The sequence below is a fragment of the Trachypithecus francoisi genome, unplaced genomic scaffold (assembly GCF_009764315.1).
Source record: "Trachypithecus francoisi isolate TF-2019V2 unplaced genomic scaffold, Tfra_2.0 Lachesis_group20, whole genome shotgun sequence".
Taxonomy (NCBI): domain Eukaryota; kingdom Metazoa; phylum Chordata; class Mammalia; order Primates; family Cercopithecidae; genus Trachypithecus; species Trachypithecus francoisi.
This window is the reverse complement of record NW_022681466.1, coordinates 54,553,081-54,572,027: the sequence shown is the minus strand read 5'-3', so window position 1 is coordinate 54,572,027 and position 18,947 is coordinate 54,553,081. Positions and strand designations below refer to the sequence as shown.

The window sequence follows — 18,947 nt, the reverse complement described above, 5'->3', positions numbered from 1 at the left end:
CACAGCAGCCTTGAAGGAAAAGACGCCAAACTTCAGACGTCTCTCTCCTCGGTGGGCACCTCATTCTAACCCTGGCACCCCCTTAGCACGCTTCCCCTCCACCACCACCACCCCCGACCTCCCAGGGCAGAAGGGCGAGCGGGGGCAGACTCTGTGAGTCACCTCCCAGGCCTGGAGTTGAGGAGGGAAGCGCCGCCTCTCCTTGGGTCCCTTCTCTCCCCCTTTTCCCTCCCTGCTGGTTTCTGGCATCGCCAGATGCTGCGCCGCAGTCTCCGTTTCCCTATCACCAATTCGGCTGGGTAAGGGTCCCCCTGAAGGCGCAGCCGGGCATAGAGGTGCAGGGGAGAGCAGCCTGGGGAGTCCCTATCTGGATAGGCTCCAGCCTGGTTGGGGGCGGTCCTGGTGCCCGGTAAAGCGTCAGACGAGGGAGTCTGGGCAGGGCAGCGCAGAGGCGTGGAGAGGAGGGGGAGGCGAGGGCTGGCAGCGAGGCCTGGAGCGTCCAGGAGAGGGGCGGGGGGCGGCCCTTCGCTAGGAATTTCCGGGGATCGTGTTACAGCGTTCGCGGAGTCCCAGCGGAGTGGGACTCGAGGTCCTGCAGCCGGACTGGGCCCCTCGCTCCCTCCTCCAGCGGCCTGCGGGCCTTGGCAGCGCCGCCCTTGCCCACACTGACCCCGTGTGGCAGGGCCACTCCGCGCCCCGGGGCCACTCTAATGGTAGGGCAGCCTCAGCCCCGAGATGACGTCGGGTCTCCGCGGTCCCGGGTTATTGTAGGAACTATCCGGCCCCGCGTAATCGTAGGGTCTGCGCGGGCCCGGCCCACACCAGACAGTACTCCCCGCCCCCAATTGGCGGCGGAGGAGTCTCCTCGCCCCAGAGTCATCTTCGGGACGCCCAGGGCCCGGGTGATTGTGGGCTCGCCCCGGCCCCGGGTGATTGTTTCATCTCCGTGGCCCGCGGTGGTCGTAGCGTCTCCGAGACCGCGGGCTCCCGTAGGGTCCCCGTGGCCCCGAGTTGTAGTCGGGACACCCCGGCCGCGGGTGATCGTCGGCTCTCCACGCGCCCGGGTCGCTGGCGCGGATCCAGCCTCGGCGCCTTCCCAGGGCGCCCTGCAAGGCCGCAGGCAAGATGAACATTCTGGCGCCCGTGCGGAGGGATCGCGTCCTGGTGGAGCTGCCCCAGGTAGGCGCCGGGGCCACGTCGGGCTTCAGTCTACAGCCCGGGGTGTGGGCGGGGCGGAGGCGGCACCAAACCAGTTAGAGGACTGGACCCAGCCCTGCTACCCAGCTAGGCCTGCTGCTTCTGGGTGGTCCCTGCACTCTACCCCTACCCGGGCCGCTTGGCTATGGGACAAGGGCCGGGAGTGGGAGGCTCCATTCTCTTTCATCCTTCCCACTAAGTGCCTGAGGAAGGAGGCCGCTTTGCACGTGCACAAAGACTTCCACCCCCGCGTCACCTGCGCCTGCCAGAAGCACCGGACAGGCACCGTGGGGTGAGTTAGAGACACCCACAGCAAAGAGAGGAGGTCCTAGGAAACTCTGTAGTCATAACGAGGGTAAACAACCACCCCCACCCCCTTGGGGCTTCATTTCAGCTCCTACCAGCTATATGGTTATTTCCCCTTTAAGCCCCTGTGCCCTCTCCTTTCTTCCCAGTAAGACTGTTGTGAGTTCTATGAGATGGGGTTGGGTAGAAGGGTGGCAGCTGGATTCCTGAGTAGAGACTAAGGTGTCTGAGATGGGAAGGTGGTCACCTGCTCAGATCCTCACATAGCGTCCATGGAGCCCCAGGGCAGGGGTCTGGCTGTGCTTACAGGGATGAGTCTTATTGTGGGTTTTAAAGGTAATACTGATAACAGTTGGCACCATTAATTAAGCATTGGCTGTGTGCCAGGCAGTGTTGAGTACTATCATTATCTTTATTGAAACGCCCATCACTTAAGATATATTCTGATTTCAGAGACATTAAAATGGGGGGGAGGGTGTCTTAGAATATAGGACATTTATCTCATTTTAACTTTCGCAACGACCCAATAAAATATATACTAACTTCACCTAAATGTTTAAACTGAGGCTTAGAGAGGCTAAATAATGTGTCCAAAGTCACACAGCTAATCAGTGTGAGAGCTGGGATTCAAATTCACGTTTCTCTGCTGCTGGAGCACAAAACACTCCTCCCCAGCACATCTGTTCAGGCAGCTGTCTGGGACGCCTGGTGTCTATAGTACCCTCAGCCTGGGTGCAGCTACCTTTCTGGACCTAGTCGGGAGCACTGGAACTCCCTAGGGTGAAAGAGCTCGTGCCCACTCCCCTTGCCCACTCTTGTGTCCAGCAGATTTAAGATCTCCAAGATCATTGTGGTGGGGGACCTGTCGGTGGGGAAGACTTGCCTCATTAATAGGTAAGGGGGTGCTGGAGCTGAACTGGGCAGGGTGGGGCGAAACCTAGACAAGTGGGCTGGCTCCAGATTGGAGCATCTGGTACCCTCTCAGGTTCTGCAAAGACACCTTTGATAAGAATTATAAGGCCACCATTGGAGTGGACTTCGAGATGGAACGATTTGAGGTGCTGGGTATCCCCTTCAGTTTGCAGCTGTGAGTGCTTCCACACCCCTTCCAGCTATCCCTTCCCCCCAGCACCCACACCCTCCAACATATATACCTGTGCTTCACTCCTCCTTCCTCGCAGTTGGGATACCGCTGGACAGGAGAGGTTCAAATGCATTGCGTCAACCTACTATCGAGGAGCTCAAGGTAAGGGGCTGGGTGAAGTGGGGTAGGTGAGTCTCAGAGTGCACATGGCTTCTCATCTGGAGCTGGAAGAATTGGGGAAATGAGCAGTAGTGTCTTCCCTGTCAACCTGGTGCTGTTTCTACCACTCTTCCAGCCATCATCGTTGTCTTCAACCTGAATGATGTGGCATCTCTGGAACATACCAAGTATGTGAGCATCCTGCAATATAATGGGAGGCTCCGGGAAGAGAGGGTTCAGAACAGAGGGGTGGTCAGGAAGAAGAAGAATGCGTGTTGCACCAGAGAGGGGGTAATTGGGCATATGAATGTCGGCGGGAGGGGTCCTGCAGGCTCACTAATCCCTCACTTTCCACCACCCGTGGCAGGCAGTGGCTGGCCGATGCCCTGAAGGAGAATGACCCTTCCAGTGTGCTTCTCTTCCTCGTAGGTTCCAAGAAGGATCTGAGTGTGAGTGTGCCAGTGGGGGGACTTCCCAGCTTGGTGACGGAATGCCCCCGTCTGATTCTGGCCTTCCCTCAGACCCCTGCTCAGTATGCGCTGATGGAGAAAGACGCCCTCCAGGTGGCCCAGGAGATGAAGGCTGAGTACTGGGCAGTCTCATCTCTCACTGGTGAGTTAGAGGCTTCAGGGCTCTGCTGTAACACTCTTGCCTGGCTCTCCTCTCACTGCTATACCTCCAGCTGTGCCCTGTGTCACCAGATCTGAAACTGCCCCTGAGCACCTATCTGCTCCCTGTGTCAGGTGAGAATGTCCGAGAATTCTTCTTCCGCGTGGCAGCACTGACCTTTGAGGCCAATGTGCTGGCTGAGCTGGAGAAATCGGGGGCCCGACGCATTGGGGATGTTGTCCGTGAGTGCCTGCCTGGTTGAGGGTGGCAGAGGGCACAGTGAGCCTCCAATCCCTGCTTCACATATTTCCCACCTTTCTTTAGGCATCAACAGTGATGACAGCAACCTCTACCTAACTGCCAGCAAGAAGAAGCCCACATGTTGCCCATGAGGGGTGAGGAGACTGTTCAGGGACTGCCCAGCCCTGGGGCACTGTGCCACCCTCATTCCTCCAGAGCTTGACCCCTGAACATTGCCACTGACTTTATCCAGACCAAAGAGCTGCCTCTTGGTGGCAGTATTCCCACAGAGGGGTAGCTGGGACCATGCTAGTCACTTCCTGCTCCAGGCACCGTGCCAAAGACTGGATGCCCCCTACTCTTCAGGGGACTGTCCAGGGTGCCCAGCGGTAGTGGGGAAGAGTGTCTCTGTTCTTTTGCTCAGCCTGCTGGGCCCTTTGTGTGTGAGGATGCTTGATTCCAGCCTCTCACTGTGCCTTATGTATTAAAATTTCTTTGTTACGAGCACTTTGGGGCTGGAGTTCTTTGTTGGGGATGATGGATGTGGAATGGGCATGACTGTGGGGCCATCTTGCCACTAGAGCCCCCTGGGGATGCTGTGCTGGCCATCCCTGGCCCCTGGGCAGGTTCAGGTAGGCTGCACTGGGTCCTCACTGGGTGAAGTCTGAATGGCTGGTTTTGAGAGCCCTTTTCCCCTCATCCTTTCCCCACACGTGTCCTACTTGGTGCTTATACCCAAATATTCACTACTTTTTCTTTTTTTCACCCTTTTCTTGCCTTCCCTTTAAGAAATACTTTTCCAGGCTGGGTGTGGTGGCTCATGCCTGTAATCTCAGCACTTTGAGAGGCCAAGGCAGGCGGATCACTTGAATTTCAGGAGTTTGAGACCAGCCTGGCCAACATGGTGAAACCCCATCTCCATTAAAATATGAAAATTAGCTGGGCGTGGTGGTGTGTGCCTGTAATTCCAGCTACTTGATAGGATGAGGCAGGAGAATCGCTTGAACTCAGGAGTTATAACCATTAACTTTTCTTTTTTGTTGTTTTATTTTGTTTTTTGGTTTGGTTTTTTGGTTGTTTATCCCATTAACTTTTGTATGGGGAAAGGTGACCGAGACCCTGGCTCCCTGTTGACATCTGACCCAGAGTTCCAGAGTAGCTGGAAGCACCTCAGACATCTGGGTCAACAAAGGAGGACTTATGGCCTCCTGTCATCCTAGGAGGCTAAGGGGGTCCAAATTAGAAGGCAGATTCTGGCTCCCAGTTGCCAAGTGCTCTGTCTGTTCCATTCCCGGTTCCATTCTCACCAGGATGGTTGGTTTTTCTGCACTCTTCCCTTCTCCTGGCTTCCCCTCCCTCACAGTTCCTAGACTCTCTAGAGCTACCACAGGAAGGAGGGTCTGGGCAGCAGCCCTACCCACTCCGGACTTGGGTCTGGAGAAAAGTGAAGGTGGGGATCAGGCAGAGCAACAGCAGCAGCAGCAGAGCCCCTGGATGATGGTGGAAAAAACAAGGTGTAGACCCCATCCTTTCCCCTCCTCTCCATCTTGGCTTTGGAAGCTGGTGCCAAGAGAATTGGAGGGGTGTGGTGCATGGAATGTCAGCGATGTGGCCAAAACTTCTTTTCACACTCTCCTGTCATTATTTTTTCCATTTCTGTTCCCTCACAGCACTGGGCTCCTCACCCTTGCCTTCCCTGTTGTTAACAGATGTGTGTGAAGCCAGCACCACAGACCAGGTGTGGTGTTTGTGCTACACCGGGTATGGGAGTTCTGTGTTCCATGTGCATGTTGTATGTGTGTGGTGAGTAGATTTTCTGTGTGTTCTGTGATATATACATGCGCAGTGTTGTACCTGAGGGCGTGAGGGGTGTCACTGGGATGAGGTTCCAATGAATGCAGCCTGCCCTGTTCTCCAGTGGAGTTAGGCCTTGGGAGAGGTCTGTGGGCGGAGAGAGGGGAAGCCTGGGCTCCACCAGAGCCGGAGGGACCTCGAAGCCCGGACGGTGGAGTGGAGATGGCGACGCCAGGACCTCCCTGGGCTCAGGTGATCCTCCCACCTCAGCCTCCCAAGTAGCTAGGACTACAAGTGCGCGCCACTAAGCTAACTAATTTTTGTATTTTTTTGTAGAGATGGGGTTCGCTCGCTCGCCGGCGGGCAGAGGTGGGGCTGCGGCTGGGTTCCCAAGGGTCGGCGGGGCAGGGAGCGGGGCGGGAGTGTGCGGTTTAGAGAATGACCGGGGCGGGGCTAAGAATGGTGCTGGGGGCAAGGCTCGTTGTAACACTAAGAATTGGGGCTACGATCTGGAGGCAGGGTTAAAATCTGGGGCTTGGACTGCAAGTTGGAACCAGAGATGGGTGGTGAAAGCTGGGCCTGTAAGGTTAAGGGCTGAGATAAAGGGGAAATCCTAGGGTTACAGGGGGAACAAAGAGGGGCCTGCGAGGCGCCGGGAGGCCCCGGATGAAGAACGCGGCTGACGCTGAGACCCGGGCTGGGAAGACTACGCAGCCTGGAGCGGAGTAGGGGAGGCGGGCGGGGGCTGCGCCAGCATGAGGCGGGGTTAGGGGCTAGGCGGGGGCTAAGCCGAGACTGGAGTTCACGGCTGGGCCGAGGTCTCGGCCGGGCTGAGGCTCAGGGTTGGACTTCACGGAAGAGTCCTGTAGAGACGAAGACCTGGGCGGAGAGCGATGTGGGTCAGGACGACACTCACAATTGAAAGATGGACTAAGGAAAAGACCGAGCCCAAGGTCCGCTCGTGGGATGAGAGCCGGTGCTGCGGTAAGAGGGGCTGGACAGAGGGCGCGGCCCGGCTCGCAGACCCCGAGCGGCGCACGCGGGAGGCAGGCAAACCAACGAGGGAGGCGGGGCCCAGCGCTGGGCCGGGGCGGAGCTAGGGCCGGGGGCGGGCTCGCGTCGAGTCGCGGGCCAATGATTGAGGACTGGGGGCTTGAGGCCCTACTGGGTCGCCCGCAGGTTGGGCGGGAAGTCTGGCTTCAGCCAGAGCTGTAACTCTTTGGCTATCGGACTGGGTGGCACCGGGCGCAGGCCGCTGCCCTTGAAGCGCCGGCCTTCGCTGGAGCCCATGGACCAGCGCCCACCCGGACGCCTGGGCGGGAGCGGGCGGTTCCATCGACCCTGAGGATGGACCAGGGAGACTGAGGGTTCCACGCGTGGCATCACAATTACCTCCGCGGGGGCGAGGCCAGAGAGCCATTTCCAAGGAGACGCGGGCGCACTGGCCCTCCCTTGCTTCCTCCTCTTCCCTCCTTCCTTTCCTAGTTTCTTCCCTTCCTTCTCCTTCCCTCCCTTCCCGCCCTACTCCTTTCGGCTGCTCTGGTACCCACCCCCAGTGCCTCGAGGGCGAGGAGAGCACCTCGGCCCTGCAGGACAGGGAGGATTCTGTACAGATGAGCATAACCTGTGAGTCTGGAGTTAGGCCTCTGTGCGCCGATAACGCTTCACGGGGAAAGACGCCATAAGCCTGCCACTTTCTTTCACCCTATCACCCTCCTCATTCATTGTGTGTGTTGTCAGTCACTCCTGCTGCAGGACTTCTGGACTGCTGCTGGTCAGAGCTCTCCTGTCCTCTGGAACTAAAGAGCAGGTTGCTTTTCTCAGCTCTGAAGAGAGTTACTAAATTCGTCTCCCCCTTTGTCCCTCCTCCGCTCCTCTCCTTCACAAACAGAGCTGATGGGTGTCCGAGCTCTGGGGGATCTAGTCAGTGGAGAGCAAACAGGCGCTGACCCTGCATGTGTGCTTTTTTTTTTTTTTCTGAGACGGAGTCTCGCTCTGTTGCCCAGGCTGGAGTGCAGGGGCGAAATCTCGGCTCACTGCAAACTCCGCCTCCCGGTTTCAAGCAAGTCTCCTGCCTCAGCCTCCTGAGTAGCTGGGATTACAGGCGTGTGCCACCACACCCAGCTATTTTTTTTTTTTTTTTTGTATTTTTTAGTAGAGACGGGTTTCACCATGTTGGTCAGGCTGGTCTTGAACTCCTGACCTTGTGATCCGCCGATCTCGGCCTCCCAAAGTGCTGGGATTACAGGCGTGAGCCACCGCGCCCGGCCATGTGTGCCTCTTTCATGGTGCCTCCTGAAACAGCAAGGCAAAGGAGTTTTGGTTCCTCACCCTGGCTGAGGCCCCAGCAGCAAGACTTTAGGGTCCAGGGTGGATAAGGGAGGCTGTGGAGTCCGGATTGAGTAAAACCAGAGGGTGAGGAATTGGCTGTGTTGGAGCTAAAAAGCAGGTGTAGTAGGAAGTGACTGCGCCTCAAAAAAAAAACCTGTCCTTCCCGCTGTCTCACTCTGCTGCCCAGGCTGGAGTGCAGTAGCACGATATCGGCTCACTGCAACCTACACTTCTGGGGTTCAGGAAATTCTCCTGCCTCGGCCTCCAGAGCAGCTGGGACTACAGGTGTGTGCCACCACGCCTGGCCGATTTTTGGATTTTTAGTAGAGATGGGATTTCACAATGTTGGCCATGCTGGTCTCAAACTCCTGACCTCAAGTGATCCGCCCACCTCGGCCTCCCAAAGTTCTGGGATTACAGGCATGAACCACTGCACCCAGCCTGGTAGGACAGATTTTGCATATGGAGCTGAATGTGATTTATTATTTTATTTTTTAATTTTAATTTTAATTTTTTTTTTTAGACAGAGTCTCGCTCTGTAGCCCAGGCTGGAGTGCAGTGCGCGATCTCGGCTCACTGCAAGCTCCGCCTCCTGAGTTCACACCATTCTCCTGCCTCAGCCTCGTGAGTAGCTGGTATTACAGGTGCCCACCACCACACTCGGCTAATTTTTTGTATTTTTAGTAGAGACAAGGTTTCTTTTTTTTTTTGGTTGAGACAGAGTCTCGCTCTGTCGCCCAGGCTGGAGTGCAGTGGCTGGATCTCAGCTCACTGCAAGCTCCGCCTCCCGGGTTTATGCCATTCTCCTGCCTCAGCCTCCCAAGTAGCTGGGACTACAGGCACCCGCCACCTCGCCCAGCTAGTTTTTTGTATTTTTTTAGTAGAGACGGGGTTTCACTGTGTTAGCCAGGATGGTCTCGATCTCCTGACCTCGTGATCCACCTGCCTCAACCTCCCAAAGTTCTGGGATTATAGGTGTGAGCCACCGCACCCAGCTATTTTGTAAGACAGAGTCTCTGTCTCCCAGGCTGGAGTGCTGTGGTGCTCTCAGCTCACTGCAACCTCTGCCTCGCCAGCTCACTCAAGCAGAATGTGGTTTTAAGGTTTGGTTGTGGAGCTTCACATACAGAATGGCCTTTGTTTACAGTGGTGTGTCCCCAGCCAACAGTAAGTAGATAGGGCTGAAAGAGCATAGGCTATGGAATCAGGAAGACCTGGGTTTGAATCCTACCTCTGCCATCTATTAACATGTATCTTTGGACAACTTACTTATCCTCTCTAAGTCTCTGTTCTCATCCATAGAATGGGGCTGTTGTGGGGATTTAGAATCAAAGGCATATATTTTAGTTGAGACAGGGTCTTACCCTGTTGCCCAGGCCACAGTGCAATGGTGCGATCACGGCTCACTGCGGCCTTGACCTCCCTGGACTCAGGTGATCCTCCCACCTCAGTCTCCTGAGTAGCTGGGACTACAGGTGTGCACCACTAAGCCAGCTAATTTTTGTATTTTTTGTAGCGATGGGGTTTTGCCATGTTGCCCAGGCTGGTCTCAAACTCCTGGGCTTGTGATCTTCCCGCCTCAGACTCCCAAAATGATGGGATTACAGATTTATGTCATTTCATTGGTGGATGTTGAAAACATGGAAGTTGATGAAATTATCCAGGACATGCTTTTGTAGAGTCTTCTGAGGAGGTGACCAAGTCTGGTAATCACCAATTTAAGGTGTACAGCAAAACAAGAGGAGATAACAAAGGAGACAGGGAAGAACTAAATAGCTGGTTAGAGAAGGAAGAGAAAGATGAGGTCTGCTATGGAAGTCCAAGGAACAGTTTGCAGAAGAAGGAGATTCATTGGTCAACCGGGTCAAGTGAGGCTGGGCGCGGTGGCTCACGCCTGTAATCCTAACACTTTGGGAGGCCAAGGAGGGTGGACCATGAGGTCAGGAGTTCGAGACCAGCCTGTCCAACATGGTGAAACACCGTCTCTACTAAAAATACAAAAATTAGCCAGGTGTGGTGGCACGCACCTGTAATCCCAGCTACTCAGGAGGCTGAGGCAGGAGAATTGCTTGAACCTGGGAGGCGGAGGGTGCAGTGAGCCAAGATTGCACCACTGCACTCCAGCCTGGGCGACAGAGCGAGACTCCATCTCAAAACAAAACAAACAAAAACAAGAAACAAAACAAAACAAAAAACAGGGTCAAGTGAGATAAGAAGCCCACTGGGTTTGGCTACTGGGAAACTGCTGGTGGCCGTTGCCAAAGCTATTCAGATTGGGGGGCGGATGGCTGCCATGTTGCAGACGGCTGGAAGAGAAGAAAGGTGGAGACACTGAGCTCACTGAAGGTAGGGACTTGGCCTCTTTTCTAGTGCTGAGTGAAGCCACCCAACATATGTCCTCTAAATGAATGAGTGAATCAATTTGGATTGAAAGGGGTATATGCAATGGTAGGAGAAACAGGATTGGCAGAGTGTTTTGTTTTATGATGTTTATAGCCTGTAAGGGGGGAAAAAAGAAGCCAGTAAAGAAGGAGAAGGTGTCAATTCTGGTTGGGACCTAAAATATAGATGCTTTGGGCATGAGAAAGGAGGGACGCCCCTTTCCCAGGCAAGCAAAGTTGATGGGGGTTGGAGTGTCCACAGATAATGGCAGTGAAATTATCTGCTGAGAGAACCAGTGGTTGCAGGAGTTTCCAGGAAGTGCTTAAAGTCATTCATTCATTCTTTTGTTCATTTAACAAATTTTGAGTATTTGCTGTGCTGCGGAAAACAAGAGGAGGAGCTGATCAGAGACTTGTAGGAGGATGACCAAGTGCCACCGAAGGCTTGCTGTAGACGCCAAGCAATGTTTCCCTTCCTTAAGCAGACCTGAAGTCCAGTGCCTCAAGGGACAAAGCTAGTTGTGGGAAGGAAAGGCAAAGGGGCAGACTCTATCTTGTGGCTGCTGATGGGGAGCTGCCACCCCAGTTGGAGGTCTGCTCAGGGTCATCCTCTGTCCAGGCTCCACACACCCTGGGACAGTTTCCGGAGCTGTCCCTCCTTGCCTAGACCCTGGCTGGCTCCTATTCATCACTCTAACTCTAGTGATGCCCCTTCTAAGAAGTCTTCCATAGTCCCCTGTCCTCCTTTCCAGTCCTGGTAGGTGGCCCTTGTCCTGTGCTACCATTTCCCTGTCAGCATCTGTATCACACTACTGTCATGAACCTCCTGTGTCCCTCTTCCCTCCCCCTCACCCCTCCAACCCCGCAACCCCTCAAGAGCAGGGACTGTTGTTTTATCTCTGCATCTCCAGGATGCAGTGGGGCCTGACATGTGGAACTTCTCGGGGTATGTTTGGTGAATAAATGGCACAGGGAGGGGGCTGCTGCTGCCACTGCCACTCTGTGCTCTCTCAGATGTAAACAGGTTACCCAGCTGGGAGAGAGGACATCTGCTGGCTGGTGTGGCGTCCAGCACTGATGTGTCTACCTTCTCTGAAGGTGGGTCCAGGAGACCTTTGACCCAGGGGGGTCCCCATCACCCCTCATCTGGGAAAGCTGATACCTGGTGGAAGCTTGGTCCTGAGGCAGGGAGGGAGGGAAGTGTTTGGTCCTGAAGCTGCCCCATCCTCAACCCATCCCCTACAGATGCCAGAGGGGACCCCTTTCTCAAGGCCACAATCACCCCATTCATTTGTATAGAACTGTATGGCACATAAGTATCTTTGACATATGTGAATTGAGTACGCCCAACAACCCTGCAAATAGGTATGACCACCATCCCATTTTGTGGATAAGGAAACTAAAGGCTCAGAGAAGTAAAGGAATTTGCCCTAGGCCACCCAGCTAGTAAGTGACAGACCCACGACTTGGGCTCAGGCCTGACTACAAGTTCAGGGCGATTTGCCACTATGCTGCCCTTTGTCCCAGCTCAGCAGTGCTGAGGAAGACCGAGGTGGTGGTGAAGTTTCAGGGTCCTGCCACACACCTATGCCTTCCTCATCTTCCCGGGGGATAAAGCGTACAAGAGGGGAGGAGAAAGACACAGATCACTCATGGGTCAGCAGTGTAGTGAGGACCCAGGACTTCACAGCCTTGTGTGGGAAAGGGAAGGAGGGAGAAATGTGGGTAAGCCTCAGGCCAAGCTGCTGCACTGTGAGGCCACTTGGACTCACACCACAGCCTGGGCTCATTGCTGGCTGGTGACCAGTATGAGGTCTCACCCTAGTTCCTCTCCTCGTGGGCACTGGCAAAGGCACAATCCTCATGGCCTTTTTTTTTTTTTTGAGACGGAGTCTTGCTCTGTTACCCGGGCTGGAGTGCAGTGGCCGGATCTCAGCTCACTGCAAGCTCCGCCTCCTGGGTTTATGCCATTCTCCTGCCTCAGCCTCCTAAGTAGCTGGGACTACAGGCGCCCGCCACCTCGCCCGGCTAGTTTTTTGTATTTTTTAGTGGAGACAGGGTTTCACCGTGTTAGCCAGGATGGTCTTGGTCTCCTGACCTTGTGATCCGTCTGTCTTGGCCTCCCAAAGTGCTGGGATTACAGGCTTGAGCCACCGTGCCCGGCCCTTTCATGGCCTGTTTGAGGGTAAGCCAGCCACAGCACCCCAGGCCAGTGCCGGCTCCCTCCCTCCCCTAGAGGTGCGGGGGAATCCGAGGTAAGGTCCCTTGTCCTCTGCCTGGTGAGTGAGATTCTGGGCTGTGAGAGGCGCAGAGTTGCCTCATGGGCTTACCTTTGAGAGGGGACAGCCAGTGGTAGATCAGGGCCTTAGGCAGGGTCAGAGGTGAGGCAGTGGTGGTAGACTGGGGAAATTCTCCTGTCTTCAGGACTGGCATTGAGCTGAGCAACAGAGGTGGGGGCCTTTCTCCAGGGCTTTCCCCTAACCCCAAATTCTCACCCCAGCAGCTTCTTCCTGTGCCCTGGGAAAGGCGATGTGGTCTCTGTGCTGCCTAAAAGGGTGCCTAGGCTGGGGGTGGGTCGTTCAAAAGCCTGGCGCTCTAGGCAGTGGGGAGAGTGTGGGAAGGTGCTGCGTGAAGAACAGGGAAAGTATCAAGAAGCGGGCATGGGAAGGGAGGGGAGTGAGAAAGGTGTCAGGCGGGAGGAGAAAAGGGGCTTGAAGGAGAAGGGAGGAGGGGGAAGTGGGGAGGGAAGGATGAGACAGAAGCTAAGGAGCATGATGCGGGCCTTAGATCCTGGCCAGGCTGTGAGAGATCAGAGCGGGCCAGGGCAGGTGTAGGAACTGAGGATGCTGCGGCTCTGCTGCTCCTGGGGCTCCGGGGTGCCATGGCAGGAGGGCCTTCTCCTACCAGGTGCCTTGTGGAGCAGGGCCACCACTCATTGTGGGTAGCTGGGTGAAGGGCAGGCAGGAGCCAGTGGAAGCCTCCCACTGGAGGGAGAGGACAGAAGTAACAGGGAGTCACAGGACTGCAGGGGGCTTGGTGAGGGTCTCCTGTGTATCAGACATGGAACCAGACATTTTGCTGGGACCTGGGGTTACTCTGGGGCCAAGTTACTACTACTGAAGCAGAAACACTTCTTGGGGTGGGGACAGCTGGTGGTGGTAGGTGAATTTGGTGAGGTTTTAGCTTGAGCTGTGGGAAGACCCAGAGGTCTGCGGCTGCTGCTGATGACACAGACCCCTGCCCCCTCAGGTGACTGCAAGGAGCCTGACAAGTGCTGCTGGAAACACAAGCAGTGCACTGGGCACATCATCTACCCCTTCGCCTCTGACTGTGTCTGCCACAGCCTGCACCTACGCTCTGTCAACCACTGCAACTGTAATTCTAGGTGAGGGCCCGCCCCCTTGGGGGCCCCATGGCAGAGCAGGTCCCAACTTTCATTGTGGTGTCCCCTTCAACCTTTGGTTTGCCTCTTCAGCTTTGAATTGGTGCTGCCAGCCCAGTCCCAGCTCTGCACACGTTGCTCTGCTCTAAGATAAATGGGGAGGTCTGTTGGCGGCCTGGGACAGGCCCAGCAGAAGCCCACTGTCCCTTAGGTTTCTGGCTCTGGGTCCCTGGGGGAGTGATGGGAGCCGGGCTGAGAGTCCCATGTATGGCAGGCTGAAGGACTGCTCAGAGGACAGCAGCAGCTCCCGGGGTGCGGGCCCAACCTGCTCCCATGTCATCGAGTCCCCTTGCTTTGAGCTCACACCGGAGGAGCAGCATGTGGAGCGATTCTGGTATGGCTGGTGAGCGAGCCCCGGTGGGCTGATGGGGAAGGGGCCTCTACAGGGCACTGCTCCCCCCCACTCTGTCAAACTTCCCTCATCATCCCTCCTCCCAGGTGCAAAAGCTACAGACCTGTCTCTGTGGCGGTGATCCACCATCCCCTCCACCATGAGTGTGGGGCAGATGATCTAAATGAAGAAGAGGAAGAGGAGGAGCAGGAAAGCAAGCCCCCCATCCCAACGCAGGTGGGGCCTGCCACCGCCTCCCCTGACCTAGGCACCAGCATGGCCACTGGTACCCCTGACTCCGCAGCGCCCATCACCATCTGGCGCTCTGAGAGCCCCACAGGGAAGGGTCAGGGCAGCAAGGTGATCAAGAAGGTAAAGAAGAAAAAGGAAAAAGAGAAAGACAAGGAGGAGGAGATGGGTGAGAAGGCAAAGCTGAAAAAAAAAGCCAAGAAAGGCCAGTTGACTAAGAAGAAAAGCCCGGTTAAATTGGAGCCTTCCCCGCCAGACGCGAGCCGATCATTAAGCCCAAGACAGCTGGCCAGGATATCCGAGTCCAGCCCAGAAAGCAGGGAAGAGCTGGAGAGCGAGGACAGTTACAATGGCCGGGGGCAGGAGGAACTGTCCAGCGAGGATATTCTGGAATCATCCTCGCCCAGGAAGAGAGAGAACACAGTTCAGGCCAAAAAGACAGGGGCAAAGCCCTCACAAGCCAGGAAGGTAAACAAGAGAAAATCTCCAGGATCAAACCCCAACCTCAGTTGAGGCCAGGGTGGTCAGGGTGCAGAATAAATGCCATCGAGCCTGTGGCTGGCCCTCTGCTGCTGTTCTCTCCCTCCAACCTGGCTGTTTCTTGCGGGGCAAGGGGTGGGCTCAGGGCTGCGGGGGTTTCTCAAAGGCAATCCAGCTTTCACAAAGGAAGCCCATGGGAAGGCAGGTGGGAGGGAAAGGAAGGGGCACAGCCCTGTTTCCTCCTACCTCCTAGGACAAGGTGGAAGAGTACCTCTGGGTGGGAAGGAGGACTTCACCTCTCTCCTGGGAGAGACTCTCGGTCTATGTGAAACCCACTTCTGGGAGAGGCAGTACTGTCTGCAGTGATACCCCAATAAATGGAACTTTTTTTTTTTTTTTTTTTTTTGAGACGGAGTCTGGCTCTGCCGCCCAGGCTGGAATGGAGTGCAGTGGCCGGATCTCAGCTCACTGCAAGCTCCGCCTCCTGGGTTCACGCCATTCTCCTGCCTCAGCCTCCCGAGTAGCTGGGACTACAGGCGCCCGCCACCTCGCCCGGCTAATTTTTTTGTATTTTTTAGTAGAGACGGGGTTTCACCGTGTTAGCCAGGATGGTCTCGATCTCCTGACCTCGTGATCCGCCCGTCTCGGCCTCCCAAAGTGCTGGGATTACAGGCTTGAGCCACCGCGCCCGGCCATAAATGGAACTTTTTAACCCACTCTGTGCCACTGTGCCTGGCCTTTCCCTCCTCTAAGTGGCTCTGCAGAAGGTGCTCGAGGTACCACCAGAGACTGACCTTCCCAGCTGGTGGTCCAGCTCCTCCCTTGTAGCCCTTTTGTGCTGAAGGGAGCTGACTTTTGAGTTCCTGGCAGAGCTGGCCCCTTCCCCCAGCTCTTGATGAAGAAAAGCAAGGGGAGGGAGTGTGCCACGTCCGGGCAGCAGTGGCCTTTTCTGACTTCTCTGCTGAGCCCCAAGCAGAGGAAAGGGAGCCAGAGGCCCCACTCTCCCAGCACTGACTCACAGAGCTATGAGATGAAGCCTTTGTGCAGAAACAGGGATGGCAGGTTCAGAACAAAAAATGTAGTGGGGCAGGGACAAAAGGCCAGGGCCAGTGTGTTGGAGGGGAGCAGGTGAGTGGGGCCCTATCCTGGGGCAGGAACACCTTACTGCTGAGAGTTTGCCAGAGACCAAGGCCCAGCTGGGAAAAGGGAGGAGATGAACAGCAGAGGCTCAAGTTGAGAAACCCAGATGTACTTGTGGCCTTTCTCGAGTATGCCAGAGAAGCCCAGCAGGCGTGGGGGGATGGGGCAGCTGTGCTGTGGGTGAGTGAGTGAGTGTCCTAATACCGGCTAACATTTGCGAGGTACCAAGCATTGGGCCAAGGAGCTTGCACATGCTGCCTTGGTCCTCACAGCAGCTTGATGAGGCAGGTATCACTAACTCCATGTTACAGGTAAGAAAGCCAGTTGAAAGCCAGCAGGAGCTGGCACAGGGTCACCGGGCTGGTAAGCAGAGCAGGGATATACCCCAGGCAGTCTGATGCAGAAGCTGCCTAGTCTATGAATCTTTGCCTCTGATGGAAGTCAAGGGGGTCCCTGGAGCTCCAAACACTGCTTTGAAAGCCACCCCTCAAAGAGCTGGAGAGTTGGAGAGAGAGGCTTTGGCAAGGGCTCAATAGAAACACTGTTTATTCAAATGACAGGCAGGAAGCGGTGGCAGCAGCAGTGGGGAAAGGGCAGTCAGGCAGGGACTGGGCAGGTTAGTGCTGCTTCCCTGTGTCCCAGCCACCCGGCTGTTGGCATCAGGGTCAGAAATACTTTCCCTCCTCTCCCTCCTGCCCCAAACTGAATAAATAGCATCCCTCTCCCCACAAGAGCCAGGGGAGACTCATGTGCTGAGTTTTGTGTCCCAGTCACAGCCCAGCGTCTGGTGAGGGCAGAAGTTCAAAATGGCTTGTAGGGAGTAGAATCAAAACTGTTCTACTCATTCTCACCCTCCTCTTCCTCCTCCCTGCCACACTCCCCTCCCAGCCCGGTCCCAGGCCAGGTGGTCGGTGAGGGTCTGCAGTGGGAGAATTGTTGCCTAGCACACACTGAGCTCAAGTTCACAAGGCCATCCAGCCTGTCACCCATCCAGGTTGACCACCAAAGAGAACGTCACTTCACGCCACTTTATGGACAGAAAAGGAGGGGCAGGGAGGGAGGCAGTGGGAGGCCAGGCCTTTCCCAGCCTCAGAGGTAACCAGAGTCCGAGGAGCAGGCCCCCTACCGATCCATCTCGTCCAGGAGTGGGGTGGCATCGCCAGCAATGGACATGGGGGTGCTTTCGATCATGGGACTGGGGGAAGGCCGAGGTGTCAGCCGCTGCTTCTGTTTCCGCCGTTCTGCCTCCTTTTCCTGCAGCCACTGCTCTGCCATTTTCCCCCAGTCGATGGCTGCATGGCTGTTGGACCTGGGAAGGGAAGAAAAATTGAGATTGGGACTTTGCTAAAAGGAAGTCTTCCCACCAATCACTGTACCCTTGCAGAAAGGAACCTCATACGTATGGGCAGCAGCCCCTCTGCTGGGGTGAGGCAGATATAGCAGCAGCTGGCTGCCACACTGCCCTCTTCTGTCTTCACCCAGAAACTAAGTGTTCCTGGCATATCACGTGATCAGGGCCCTCAAAGGATCCAGAGCACCTACCTACGCTAAGCCTCTCGGCCTCTTGACAACACCTGCCCCTGCCACTGACCTGCACTGTGCCACCATACAGATACTTACTTTGGCTGCTGCTGCCGTTGCCGGGAGCTGGAGGAGGGCTGGGGCTGGGCCTGGGCCGACTGCGGGGTGGTGCTGGCCTGGAGCTGGTGGTACTGAGGGGTGGTGATGGGCTGGCTTGGGGTCGTGTAGGAGTAGCTAGGGGTCATTAGTGGTGTGGCCACTGGCTGCTGGGCTGGCGTTGGGAATACCTGGAGAGGCATGAAGAGTTAAATAGGGATGGGTGTGGGACTTGTTTGGCCTTGCTGTGAATTCTGGGTAAGCGCAAGGGTGGGCTCAGCAAAGCTTTCCAGATGATTCTCCACTGAGCGTGTGCTTCTGACCAGCAGTGGGAAGTCTGCAGGTCGGCACCGAGCACACAGTGGTGCCCACTGATCCTGACCATGTCAAGTTTCTAGTGGCTTGTGGGTTCCAAAGATTCCAAAGGCCCGTGGAAACGTTATGCCCTCTCTTACTCTCTTCCCCTTCAAATGGGCCTGAGGACAAGGAATATCTGTTGGAGACAGTTACCAAGGCTGTAGCAGCCCCATCTGTGCATGTGAAGCCCCTTGTGGGCAATGTGAGAGGCCAGTCTATGGGCCCCACCCTGCACAGGCAGCCTCCTCCCCAAGTCACATACGTGATAAGCACTGCTGCCGCCTCCACTGCCGCCATAGCCATACTGGCTGGAGGCCCACTGGGCTGGGGTGGCATTAGGGTTCTGTCCTTGGCCTGTCACCGCAGCAATGGCACTGAACATCTGTGAAGTCATGTTCTGAGGCAGGGCATTCACCGCCCGTGTCAGATCTGTAAGCACACAGAGGCGGGGAGGGGCATGTTAGAGGTGAAAGTCCCTTTAGCTCCACCCTGCCCACCTCCAGTCCCAGGCTCAAGCTCCTCACCTGCAAGGTTGATGTTGGCCGGGGTAGCATTGATAGAGGCAGGGGTCCGGGTTCTGCTGCTGCTGCTAGGGGTGATGCCTGCAGGAAGTGGTTACTTAGTTACATCCCTCCAGAAACCTATTTTTGGTTTCCCATTTCAGGGGGTGGAGGGGGCACTGAAGTAGGTGGAGGGAGGAAGGGAAGCTGCATAGACACAGTGGATGGATAAACTTCCTGATGCTGGGAGGCTGCAGGAGGAGTAAGACAGCTGCAGTGACAGCCTACTTCTCACCTGGTCCCCTAGTCTGGGACTACTCTTGAGTCAGGTCCTAGGTATTCCTCCAGCCAGGCCCCTGAAGTCAGGAAGAGCAGAACTCACCTGGTACAGGATCCTGGTAGTGATCCTTAAACCATCTAAAGAGTCCATTCACGGTTGGGAAGATCTGGCCCCGGTACCGGAATCCCTCTGGAGTCACCGTTACATATTCTATCCTGGGATTTTAGAAGGAAACATGCGTCAGAAACCACTTGGGACTCACCATGAGAGAGCAACCAGAACAGATGCCCACCATATGAAGTAGCCATTCTGGGTGCTAGGGGAAAGGAGAGATGACAGAGCCAGTCCCCAGGCCTGTGAAGGGAGGTGAGCAGCACATGGCAGAATACAGTCAAGGCCAACGAGTCGGTGGCCCTGTGTGCAGCATATAGGCTGCCGGAGGAAGGCTTG

The 18,947-nt window shown here is 55.8% G+C and overlaps 3 protein-coding genes across 25 annotated transcripts in view; 2 read left to right on the top strand and 1 right to left on the bottom strand.

Annotated features, from left to right (window-relative positions):
• Window positions 1-10: 10 nt before the first annotated feature.
• Window positions 11-4,102, top strand: RAB34 (RAB34, member RAS oncogene family). Of its 10 annotated transcripts, none has more exons than XM_033181833.1 (11): window positions 11-299; window positions 967-1,179; window positions 1,398-1,489; window positions 2,332-2,397; window positions 2,489-2,590; window positions 2,685-2,749; window positions 2,883-2,934; window positions 3,114-3,195; window positions 3,268-3,358; window positions 3,490-3,597; window positions 3,680-4,102. In XM_033181833.1, the coding sequence occupies exons 2-11, from the start codon at window positions 1,126-1,128 to the stop codon at window positions 3,745-3,747; spliced, it is 780 nt and encodes a 259-aa protein (XP_033037724.1). In that variant the 5' UTR covers window positions 11-299; window positions 967-1,125; the 3' UTR covers window positions 3,748-4,102. The 10 variants fall into 10 exon arrangements, with proteins under 10 accessions (XP_033037724.1, XP_033037720.1, XP_033037722.1 ...); XM_033181829.1 differs by having other exon boundaries at window positions 3,448-3,597; XM_033181831.1 differs by having other exon boundaries at window positions 160-299; window positions 2,329-2,397.
• Window positions 4,103-6,035: 1,933 nt separating this feature from the next.
• Window positions 6,036-14,680, top strand: PROCA1 (protein interacting with cyclin A1). Of its 13 annotated transcripts, none has more exons than XM_033181825.1 (6): window positions 6,777-7,015; window positions 11,022-11,047; window positions 11,116-11,199; window positions 13,351-13,486; window positions 13,695-13,886; window positions 13,982-14,680. In XM_033181825.1, the coding sequence occupies exons 5-6, from the start codon at window positions 13,747-13,749 to the stop codon at window positions 14,634-14,636; spliced, it is 795 nt and encodes a 264-aa protein (XP_033037716.1). In that variant the 5' UTR covers window positions 6,777-7,015; window positions 11,022-11,047; window positions 11,116-11,199; window positions 13,351-13,486; window positions 13,695-13,746; the 3' UTR covers window positions 14,637-14,680. The 13 variants fall into 13 exon arrangements, with proteins under 13 accessions (XP_033037713.1, XP_033037709.1, XP_033037707.1 ...); XM_033181814.1 differs by having other exon boundaries at window positions 6,978-7,015; window positions 10,979-11,047; XM_033181816.1 differs by lacking the exons at window positions 6,777-7,015; window positions 11,022-11,047 and adding an exon at window positions 6,058-6,373 and having other exon boundaries at window positions 13,758-13,877.
• Window positions 14,681-16,272: 1,592 nt separating this feature from the next.
• SUPT6H (SPT6 homolog, histone chaperone and transcription elongation factor) overlaps window positions 16,273-18,947 on the bottom strand; it is a 43,790-nt gene continuing 41,115 nt past the window's right edge. For both annotated transcript variants that reach the window (XM_033181803.1, XM_033181804.1), the window contains exons 33-37: window positions 18,600-18,712; window positions 18,242-18,319; window positions 17,980-18,146; window positions 17,364-17,551; window positions 16,273-17,052 (exon numbers count right to left, since the gene is read on the bottom strand). In XM_033181803.1, the coding sequence (XP_033037694.1) occupies window positions 16,866-17,052; window positions 17,364-17,551; window positions 17,980-18,146; window positions 18,242-18,319; window positions 18,600-18,712 (733 nt within the window). In that variant the 3' untranslated portion in view covers window positions 16,273-16,865. The remainder of the gene's footprint in view (window positions 17,053-17,363; window positions 17,552-17,979; window positions 18,147-18,241; window positions 18,320-18,599; window positions 18,713-18,947) is intronic.

Bases quoted from the DNA above. Each gene is read 5' to 3' on its own strand.
- RAB34 (XM_033181827.1), top strand. From the start codon at position 1,126: ATGAACATTCTGGCGCCCGTGCGGAGGGATCGCGTCCTGGTGGAGCTG. The intron at 2,750-2,882 runs GTAAGGGGCTGG...CCACTCTTCCAG, and splicing joins CTACTATCGAGGAGCTCAAG to CCATCATCGTTGTCTTCAAC. The intron at 3,196-3,267 runs GTGAGTGTGCCA...GCCTTCCCTCAG, and splicing joins GTTCCAAGAAGGATCTGAGT to ACCCCTGCTCAGTATGCGCT.
- PROCA1 (XM_033181813.1), top strand. From the start codon at position 6,283: ATGTGGGTCAGGACGACACTCACAATTGAAAGATGGACTAAGGAAAAG. The intron at 11,200-13,350 runs GTGGGTCCAGGA...CTGCCCCCTCAG, and splicing joins TGTGTCTACCTTCTCTGAAG to GTGACTGCAAGGAGCCTGAC. The intron at 13,887-13,981 runs GTGAGCGAGCCC...CCCTCCTCCCAG, and splicing joins GAGCGATTCTGGTATGGCTG to GTGCAAAAGCTACAGACCTG.